Here is an 11,117-nt window from a genome sequence, read left to right on the forward strand (position 1 = left end):
AAAAAAAAAAAAAAAAAAAAAAAGAGAAACGAGCCTAGGGGAGTGACAACGCAGTGCTCCAAGGAACATGAGGCCTGGGAAAGACTGAGCCCAAGGAAAGAGTGGGCTTAGCATCTGGAGAAAAAAGGGCAGCCCAAGGACCTGATGTGTGAGCATCAGTGCCAGAGAGGGAATACCAGCCATAGGTGTGGGCAGTATGGCTGCCCTCAACTACAAAGTACACTGACATTTAGAATATCCTCTAATGCAGAATTGTCAGTGGCTTGGGTTCCAGCCTCTAGAAAAGAGAAAAATAGTGTCCCAACCTTACCCCTGTCGCAGGCCTTACCATGTATACATCTCTACCATCTCCCTCTGTCTAGTATTTGCCAAGAGTAGTAGGTTCTCAATTAGTGGCACCCAATGTGCCAAGGGTAGCACTGGGTGGGGGTTTAATTCTCATCTTCACAATGAATATGCAGAGGAGGTGGTGATACCCCCTTGGCCAGGCGGGAAACTTAGGGCTGGGAGCTGAGCCCCACAGCTGAGGACCTGAGTTGGGACCCCACTTGCTTCTGCTTCAGCATGGGCATTGTCACATGATGTCTCCCTGCTTTCCCAACAGAGATGCTCCCACTAGTGCTCAAATATGGCTCTCCTAGGAGACTTTCCATGCCTCTGCATGGTCTTCATCATCATAGCCTTGTTTTTAGAGACAGAGTCTCAAGCTTTATTTTTTAGAGACAGAGTCTTAAGCTGTCACCCTCAGTAGAGTGCTGTAGCGTCACAGCTCATAGCAACCTCAAACTCTTGGGCTCAAGCGATTCTCTTGCCTGGCTATTTTGTTGTTGCTGTTGTTGTAGTTGTCACTATTGTTTGGCAGGCCTGGGCTGGATTCGAACCTGTCAGCTCCAGTGTATGTGGCTGGCGCATTAGCTGCTAGGCTACAGGTGCCGAGCCTAACCTACTTCCTTTTAAAAACAAAAGACAATTGCTCTTTCTCATCTACCACAGAGGTTTTCCCTAGTCTCCTATTTGCTTTAATATCAACGTTAGCCCTTTTCATTTCTTGGCAAATTCTGAGTTTGTAGTTGCTGAAATCTATAGGCCTTTTCCTTTGAGTCTTTTTTCCCTATTGCTTACAAGCTTAGGAAATTGTCCCTAACACACAGGAGGGAGCTGAGGGCTCCAGCCCAGCCCTAGGTCTGTGCCCTGGCCACAGGCAGCCCATGCCACAGCTAGGTTCAGCTTCTGCTGAGCCCTGAGTCAGGTGACCTCTTAAGGGCCTCGCCCTGGGCTTCTCACACCACCACCTGGCCTTGCTCATCTTTCTTTTTCTTATTCTTTTTTTTTGAGGCAAGAATCTCACTATGTCACCCTCGGTAGAGTGTTCTGGTGTCACAGGTTAGCAACCCTAAACTCTTGGGCTTAGGCGATTCTCTTGCCTCAGCCTCCAGAGTAGCGGGGACTACAGGCTCCTGCCACAATACCCGGCTATTTTTTTGTTGCGGTTGTCATTGTTGTTTAGCTGGCCCAGGCCAGCTTCGAACCTGCCAGCCCCATTGTGTGTGGCTGGTGCCCCAGTCGCTGAGCTATAGACATGGAGCCAAGGCCTTGCTCATTTTAGTTCCTTCTCCAGACTTTAAATCTTGCCCTAGAGCAGCAGCCTGGTGACCACAGACAGACATTACTAAAGGCTGGCTTCCCGCATGTGGCCTCTTGCCTGCCTGGTGCTCATGGTCTCAGGGTTGTGCTCCAGGGAGAGACAGTCCCACAATTTCCATTGAAATTTCTGATAAGCTTTGTCTCCTGCCAGACCCATGGAATGCTGTGGAACATCATGGAGGGCTCTGGAACATCTCAGACTTCTGCCTAGAATCTGTAGCTGGGTTCTTGGCCTGAGGAATAAGTCTGGGGTTTCTAGTCACCTCTTGGCTAACCAGAGCTTGGTTCTGATACATGCCTATGCTTCAGAGACACACACCAAGAGGGTAGCAGCAAGATCCGACCACAGGAAAGTCACTATGATTCAAACCACGAATTGACTACATAAGGATGACAGAGCTTAAAAACTTATAAAACTGCATAAAGAAGGTCAGGGACATAAGGAAAATGTAAACTAAGCCCAGAAGACTCAAACAGAAGCTTCTTAAGCACTGAAATACAAATGTTTCACTCAAGAGCACATGTCTTCTGGGATACAAGGGGGAGATATTGTTATTTTCAAGGATTATTTTAGCCTTTCAGAAGCTAGTTTAGCCTTTCAGAAGCTAGTTTAACCAGATGTTTCCTTCCATTTCCTACAAACAAGAAGAAAATTAAGTATTCCTAAAAAGTATTTCTTCAGAGAAATACAAGGTGGATTTCCTCCCATGTCACTAGTTAGCACCCAGGGCTGACAATGTGGCACCTAAAAAGTGCTTCTCACCAGGTTCTCCACCATCAGGGGACGTAGGTTCCCTCGGTCCTGGGTTTGGGAAAAGTGGAAAAAGGGAAGTAGTGTGCCAGCCTTCTGTCTCCTTCAGGAAAAAGGAGCCCGTTTGGGTCCACATGTAGTTTCTTCGTGTGTAACTGAACCGTAGGTGATATTTCACCTGTGGAAACAAAGAGAAAAGCACTGTCTTGAGGGATCCAGACAGAGGGGCCAGCGGCAGAGTCAAATGAGATACCGCTCTAGGGTAAAGTGACCAGATTTTAACATTGGTAAAGTGGGATACCATTGACGGGGGTGGGGGAGTAGTGGTGGTGGTGGTATTCTTAACTAAAAATTTGGTCTATATGGAGCAACAAAAATTTTCACAGAATGCAAAAATAGTATTGTTATATATATTTTTAATTTCAACATAAGTACAATTTACAAATATAATACATTAAAAAAGAAATTATGTATAGGGTGGTGCCTGTGGCTCAAAGGAGTAGGGCACCAGTCTATCTGGGCAACCTTGCCCAGGAGGGGAGTAGAGAGTTTACATTAGCCTTTTCATTTCCAAATGAAGTTAGATTAACCTCTTTATTCCCAAATGGAGTTACATTAACCTTTTCAGCAGCCGAAAACCATATATTCCCTTCCCATTGTCCCATTGTTCTCTAGCTTGTCATGCATTCTTTCCAAAAATCGAGACTTTTTTAAGACACCGCAGGACGTGAGACAAATTGTTAAAAATCAAGACTGTCCTGCCAAAAGCAGGACGTCTGATCACTTTACTCTAGGGACTTCTGTCACCACTAAGAACTCACTACCCCACCCCTGAAAATGTCCAAGGGGCCCTGGAATGTGCAAGTGAAGGTCCTGCCCCAGGGAGCAGGGAGCTCCCCAGGGGCACCTTTGGGGGTTCCTGGCCACTCTTCTCTCCCCAACAAGAGCTCTACACATAAGGTGCCCTGACTGTTCAGGATCTGTAATGTCATGAAAAAAACTCTTTCTTTTTTCCTTCTTTTTTTGCTCCTGCCAGATAATAAATTTAAGTTCCAAATCTCTGCTACTTTCCTATCTACTCTATATGACTTTATCCATAGAGGCTTGGAAACCAACAGTGCCATTTACAAAAAGAAATAAACAAAAGGGCCTGGAGTGACTGTCTATAGGCAGGTTCATTTTCCAAACCGCTCTGCACCATCCCTTCTGTGGGGACCAGGAAAGTAAAAATGGACCTAAAGAAGAGTGTGCTATTCAGTCCCAGGCAGGCAGAGGTTTAAGGAAAAGCAGTTGCTTTTATAGGCTGAATTGGTCATGAGGGGGAAGTTGAGGTCTTGATGATGGGCCATGATTGCTCAGCATGGCAAGTGGGGCCCAGCCAAGAGTCTCACCGCCAGTGGTAGGGTGTCCTTGCTGTGGTTGAAGGTGTGCTCAAACACCACGGCAGCCAGCACATTGGAAGAGTGGTTATCATACCTAATATAGTCCTCAAAGTCCTTCTCAGAGGGAAAGCCACGAACTATGGAGAGAGAGCATGAGGGCCAAGAGTCACTCCATTGTCCCTTCCACTTGAAAAATCAGATGGCAAACTCACAAGAATCTCTAGGGCCCTGTAAACTTTTCCTAAGATTCAAGGTAGCTTGGTCTTTGGCAGAGAGACAGGTTGCCATAAAGATGGGCAGAACAGCTCAGTCTGAGTGCTCTTGCTGCTCTTCCTGACCAGCGCTGGAAGTTTGAGCAAGGCAGGCACCTAGGCTGAACCACAACCCACCCTGAACTGGTTCTGCAGCCAGGGGCAGCTTCTGTCTCTCATAACCACAATGGTGTGTTTTAAGAATAGGAGTGGACACCGTTGTACATTTTCTTAAGTGATTTCTCTATTGCCTAGATCCCGTTTTACATAAATAGTTTTACTATAATCATTTAGTGAGGGCCAAGGAACATCCTCTAAGTGTCTGCTACATTGAATCGAACATGGCACAGGAGGTACATACTAAAATGAAGAGGAAAAAAAGGGACATTACTTTTTACTAGGAGTTTCCCTCACAGGTTTTCTCCTGACTTTTTAGAGCTGCCTTCCCCAAAATACATCCCAGTAAATCAGTGGTTCTCAACCTTCCTAATTCTGTGGCCCTTTAATATAGTTCCTGTGGGCTGCGACCCACAGGTTGAGAACCGCTGCAGTAAATGTTCTCTGCACCACACACTCAAATCATGCTTTGCCCTTATAACTAAAAACCTTTCCTTGGCCCAAGTCTACCCAGTTATCATTGTGAATTCCTTTTCCCATTGTTGACCATCAGTTCCAGACCCTGGGACTGCTCACGTGACCATGTCACTTCACTGGGCTCTCACAGTTTTGGACAGATGGGTGGTCAGGCTCAGTTCCCATTTTATGATAATGCGGACACAGAGAAGTCCAGGATTCACCAGTGACACAGCCACTGAGAGGAGAAGCTGGGTCTGGACACAGGTCTGTTTCTTCCCTATGTCTCAGGCTTGACCTCCATAGTGCAAGGCCCAGAGAACTAACTACAGAGAATGATGGAAGCCCAGTGCCCTATCCAGTCTCACCCCTCATGTTGATCACTAGCTCCCTTCTCACTGTCTCAGTGATGGTTTTGGCAGCATCACTGTGGGAAGGGATGAAGGCGAGCTCCCAGCTGTCTCCTGGTGGAGGGAAGGTGAAGAACAGAGGCAGCTCCTGGATGGACTGGCCAGGGTAGATGGTGGCATTGGGCACATTTTCTGACTGAATCTTCAAGCGAAGCCAAATTAAGATTCCAGAAAACAGCAAAGGCAGAAAGAGTTCCAGGACTGTCACTAGAACCTTCCGCTTCTAGAACAGAAACAACAACCCCTTGTAGAGGGAGCTGTACAACAGGAGGTTGGAACACACAGATGGCTCCTGCCTCGAGGGTGTCTTGGGAACCCCTGTCTCCCTCTGGGGGTCTGGACCCACCTTCAGTGTATAGTTCTTCCAGAGGAGGAGTGCCAGGTGACGGAGCACTGCCATCTTCTCGCTGGGAGGGTTGTCCTGCCCTAGTTACCAGCCAAAGAAAGAAAGTTTAGATGTGCAATGAGAACACAAATTGTGGAAAATTTGAGGAAGAGCCACAGACCCTCTTCTTCCTCGTTTCTCACTTTTCCTTGTGCCAAACACCCCTGGGGAAGAGGGGGAGATAGGCACCAGGCTGTGGGCCACCCTGACATCTCAGACATACCCTTTTTGGAGACTGCCTTGTTTCTCATTGAGTGTGGGATAGATAGGCTTTTATGTGTGCTGTGCCTAGTGTAGTGGTGTTTCTCATTAGAGAAATACTACTCAGATGTTTTCTGTAGTTAATATGAATTGGCTATATGTTAGCAAAATATTCAGGCTCATGGAATTCCTTTTCCTGACTGGCTTTATTTTCAGTAATCCAGAAGCAGTTAAAGAAAAGTGGGGTGATTCCTAGGACTTTTGGCAGCCGTCAGGGGAAGACAAAGGGGAAGCCTAGAATTAGGGCTCATGGGCCCAGGAGGACAAGGTGGGCAAAGTGAAATGATCAGTATGCTCTCCCAAATCTAAGGACCTGTTTTTCTTGTTGTTATTATAGGTATTGGTATCAGAGCCTCCACTGCATAAGACTAGGCATTTTCATCTTTACCACTTGTCTAAAGCAAATGCATCCAAAAATATCCATCCTATGTTACATGTAAATATAATAGTTAAATCTGGCATATACAACTGGGAAAAAAAATCTGCTAAGAGATTACCAAACACAAGTGATAGCAGAAACAAGGCTCAGACCTATAACGGCATGGCTCAATTTTATGTAAACCCATTTTACTAAATTTCAAATGTAAGAAATAGAGACTCTGAACCCTGAGTTCACCAGATGCTAACCTGCTAGAGAATTAGGTGGACTTCAATAGCCCAGGTACACCCTGTGATACTAGGACACAGAAGGAACGTGCACTGAAGGCTGAGGGTATGGGAGCTAAGGTGTGTGAATGTAGCTACTCAGAACTAGAAAAGGCAGGGAAGCCAATGGAGGAGGGGGAGCCCAGAAGAAGTTCAGGTCACACACTGAGAACTGCAGTTAAAGTAGAAAGAAGCCCTTCCTTGCTCAGCTAACTTTAAGTGCAGAAAAGCCTCTGTGACTCACAGTGGAAGAGTTTCAAGTACAATTAATCAGCTCCATGCTCATGGCTAATACTGATCAAACACCATCTATCAGCTAGGTTAAGACAGCACAGAATACGAAGACAAATAATTAGTGGGTCATTTATTAATAATTAGTGGATCCTCACCTGGATCACCTAAAAGCAAAGCAAAACAAAACAAAACAGCCAAAAAAAAAAATTAGTGGATCATTCATTAATCAACATGAACTAACAATGCTACCAAAATGACCCTCTGGAGACTCCAGTGCTATAGTGAGGGACTGTTTACTATTTAAGATGACCCAGTTTACTTTTGACCTCAGCTGAAAATTATTTCCATTAAGACATTTTATTATTAAAATTCTTGCTTTTAAAATTTGAAAGGTTAAAAAACACTCAAAGTATTCAAAAATAAATAAATAAAATTCTTGCTTTTTCAAAAAAAAAAAAAGATGTGGCTATTGTTAGCTATCTGATAATACTCAAAATTTATTCTTTAAAGGGTAGCCAATAAATATTTGTCCAAGTCACAAGTGCAAAAAATTAGTTACAAATTAATTTAGAATATGACTTTGAATTAACCACATGGTTAAAATGTGAAAAAAAATTAAAGCTTAAAACAGTATGAAGTGCTATTAAGTTATAACTTAATAAATTATCCCAATTCTTTTAAAATTAATAAAGTAGAAAACCTGCCTTAAAATCATTTACAGATGCTTATAAAAGAGCAGTGACTTAATAATATACACTAAGGCCTATGGTTTATGAGAGGTTTCTAGAAGTTGTTTAGATAAAATGGGGAGGCCAGCACCTCCAGTCCAGGCCAGTTGTCCTTGGAAGGCCAATCTGCATGGGCAGCAGGTTTGACTGAGATGAACTTTCTTCCTCTACCAAGAGAGGAACATAAAAAGGTCACAGTTCAAAGAGCCCTCCTGGTCAGAGAAATAGATGATTTCCTTTTCTGGAAAAATCTGGCCAAGAAAGAAAACATCCCATGCATAGTACCATCCTCTCCAGGCCCAGGGCAGGGAGGGAAAACACAAAGACAGAGTGTCCACTTTTTCTATACAGGCCAGAGAAGCAGCATGAGAGAACTGACCTGAGTCCTGGGAGAGGCTCCAGGCAGTGGATCTTCCTTCGGGCTACAGGAGAACTGACTGAGAGGAGGCGGCCCTGCACAAAGGGCTTCGGGGTGGGGCCGGGGAGCCTTGCAGGAGTAGCAGGGTGACCTTGGGGTTTGAGAGCGCTGAAGCCTCCTGGGACATCAAGAGAGATCCAGGGCTTGCCGGCATGACTCCCTGGCACCTTAGGGTAGATAGAGGGTATATGGGCAAAATGTGGAAAATAGTCATAAAACAGCTTTTACCAAGTTAGAAAATAAAAGAGCAAAATAGGTGGCAATTATATTAACTTAGAACAGATCTGTTCACAAAAAATTATAAATTTAGAACACGGGTATATCAGGGCTTTCTCCTGGGATATAAAATAAAAGATACTTTTTATACTCTATATTTCTACAGCCTAAGCCTCTCTGGCTTCTGGTATCATCACCCTTTTATAGATGAAGAAGCCAAGAGGAAGGACTTGGCCCCAAATCACACAGCAAGAAAGTTGCAGAGGATTTGAACCTCGGCCTGTTTTAACTTTTAACTCTGTTCTTACCACTGTACTACTGTATCCTTGAGTATCCTAAAACCAGTGAAATACTTTTCTTTTTTTTTTTTTAATTTTGTAGACAGAGTTTCACTTTGCTGCTCTTGGTAGAGTGATTCTCTTGCCCCAGTCTCTCAAGTAGCTGGGACTATAGTCGCTCGCCACAACGCCCAGCTGTTTTTAGAGACAGGGTCTCACTCTTGCTCAGGCTGGTCTTGAACCTGTGAGCTCAGACAATCCACCCTCCTGGGCCTCCCAGAGTGCTAGGATTATAGTGTGAGCCACTATGCCCAACCTTGAACTTCTTTATTTTATATATATATTTGCTCCTAGAACATCAGAAACCAAAAGGAAAAAATGTTCCTCAAGTCTTACTACCTTCACAGACATTTTATATGTTGCCTATTGCTTTGTGCACATAGGCTTTAAAGTCTCACTGAAGGCTGTAGTTGAATCGGTTCTGTTTGAGTAAAAGGCATTTAAAGGAAGAGATCCCGGAATTACAAAATCTGGAAAGCTTTCTGGTTATGAAAGCAAATGTACAAGAAAGAAGGAAGTTAATTTTCCTTAAAACACTTGACTGTGCAGCTGCACAGAGAGTCCCCGGCAGTGATGGCCATGACCCAGAGCCAGCCTAGGAGCTGGGCCCCTTCAGCTACTCTAAGGCAAGCACTCAAGACTCCAGCTACTTGCAAAACTGCCACCTCCGCCTGACAAGAGCTTGTTAAGAACTTCCCTCTGAAGAAGGCTCACTTCACTCCGAGTGGGGACACAGTCGGGAAGGGGGGAAGGCAAACCTTCCCCCCCTCCCAGCTGAAAAATTTGTGTACTTACTGTTAAGATGTTAAACATTACACCAATCTCTGAGTGTTTCAATGTTTGTTTTTTTAGGTTTGCAGCTGAATTGGAGCATGGTGAGCACATGCTGTGGGCTACTAATTTCTGAGGACTCTCTTGACAGTACATAGGATTCCTCTAAAAATGGTATTTCTAATAACTGTGGTGAAGCAAGGATGATAGGTACTTAATGAATGTTCACTAGTAGAATCTGTGGCCTCATAGGATACAGAAGACAAAGAAGCATTTAATTAGTCAACAAACATGTATCAAGTTTTTACTATGCAATGGGCACTTGTATGAGGTACTAAGGATTTGGAAATTAGAATGTTCTTAATCCAAAGAGTTCAGAGTCTATGACTGCTTGTATTGTACCTGCTGTAACTGATGCCAAATAAAATATTGCAAGATTTTGTAGAAGACTGGAATTAATTGTGTGTGAGTGAAAGAGAGCAAGTAGGACAAGAAAGATGGCCTGGGAAGGTGGCAGGGAGGTGATGACAAAAGAGACCAGTCTTTTTTTTTTTTTTTCATAGAAACAAAGTCTTACTTTATCACCCTCGGTAGAGTGCTGTGGCATCACAGCTCACACAGCTTATAGCAACCTCCAACTCCTGGGCTTAGGTGATTCTCCTGCCTCAGCCTCCCGAGTAGCTGGGACCACAGGCACCCACCACAACACCTGGCTATTTTTTGTTGCAGTTTGGCCAGGGCTGGATTTGAACCCACCACCCTCGGTATATGGGGCTGGCGCCCTACCCACTGAGCCACAGGCACTGCCCAGGAGACCAGTCTTGAAGGGCTCATTGGTTGGGGTTGGGAGGGTATTACAGGATCCCTGAAAGGTGAAAGAAAGAGTACGTGTGAGGAACAGAAGATTGTGCTGAGTGGGTGGGACAATGACACAGAAGAGGCAGCAGCAGAACGGCTGGAAAGAGAAGCAGACAGATTCCACATTGTCAGGGCCTTGGGTGCTGCGCCAAGAATGGGGTTCAGGTGCATCCAAATGTGCAGTGACACTGCTTGAGGGTGTAGGGTTTAGTTTACCCTTTTGCCCAGTACATGATCTTTTGGGGGCTAGGTGAGCATGGTAAATATTTAAAAATATCAATTCAGTGGATCATGTGGATGAAATGACCAAATATCAGTAAAAAACTGTACAAACAACAGGCTGAAAACAGCAAGCACATTTATAGAATATGGTCCCTGCCCATGAACCCTACCGGTGGTTTCTGAGTGGGGTGAGCAAGACAGTCTGTAGCAATGAGAGAATGGTGGGGAAATCTACTTGTAAGTATTTTTCTTTAAAAATACTTAAAATACAAAAAATACCAGCTGTGGTGGCTCATGCCTATAATCCTAATACTCTGGGAAGCCAAGGCTGATGGATGGCTTGAGCTCAGGAGTTCAAGACCAGCCTGAATAAGACCAACAACCTGTCTATAAAAATAGAAAAAGTAGCCAGGTGTTATGTATGGTGGTTGCTTGTAGTTCCAGCTACTCGGGAGGCTGAGGCAAGAGGATCACTTGAACTCAGGAGTTTGAGGTTGCTGTGAACTATGATGACGCCATGATACTGTACCCAGGGTGACAGAGTAAGACTCTGTGTCAAACAAAGAAACAAACCGACAAAAAAAGTGAAAAAATTGGCTTTACTGATATTTAATAGAAAAAAGGGCCCTGGTCCTCACACCAGCCGGTGGGGCACTGATCACGGGATCTTGATGAAGGAGAGGCACCTTGTGACGTGGGTTGCTCCAGACATGCTGGAATATACATACTTCAGGATGTCATGGTTGTGTTCAATGAAAAAACAACAACAACAAAACCCTTAAATAGCCAAACTTTATACTACTGTGCAGTGATTTAAGAGGTGACCATTAGTCTTTTATGTGTCATATGGACATTTACCAGTCATCTCATGACTTAGTACTTAAAAAAGCCAAAGAATCAAAGAGAAGGTACAGATTTTTGGCTGGGCACCCATAGCTCACTCAGTGGTTAGTGTGCTGGCCACATGCACCAGGGCTGGTAGGTTCGAACCCAGGCCAGGCCTGCTAAAATAAATAGCTGGGTGTTGTGG

General features: G+C 44.5%; 1 protein-coding gene across 1 annotated transcript in view; it reads right to left on the reverse strand.

The window, feature by feature from the left end:
- ABCA3 (ATP binding cassette subfamily A member 3) overlaps window positions 1-11,117 on the reverse strand; it is a 69,488-nt gene that overhangs the window by 50,587 nt on the left and 7,784 nt on the right. The window contains exons 2-6 of the mRNA XM_023513833.1: window positions 7,644-7,849; window positions 5,358-5,437; window positions 4,970-5,234; window positions 3,787-3,914; window positions 2,408-2,573 (exon numbers count right to left, since the gene is read on the reverse strand). Coding sequence (XP_023369601.1) covers window positions 2,408-2,573; window positions 3,787-3,914; window positions 4,970-5,234; window positions 5,358-5,411 — 613 coding nt within the window. The 5' untranslated portion in view covers window positions 5,412-5,437; window positions 7,644-7,849. The remainder of the gene's footprint in view (window positions 1-2,407; window positions 2,574-3,786; window positions 3,915-4,969; window positions 5,235-5,357; window positions 5,438-7,643; window positions 7,850-11,117) is intronic.

The sequence above is a fragment of the Otolemur garnettii genome, unplaced genomic scaffold, assembly GCF_000181295.1.
Source record: "Otolemur garnettii isolate 467f Iridium unplaced genomic scaffold, OtoGar3 scaffold00044, whole genome shotgun sequence".
In the NCBI taxonomy this organism is placed as follows: domain Eukaryota; kingdom Metazoa; phylum Chordata; class Mammalia; order Primates; family Galagidae; genus Otolemur; species Otolemur garnettii.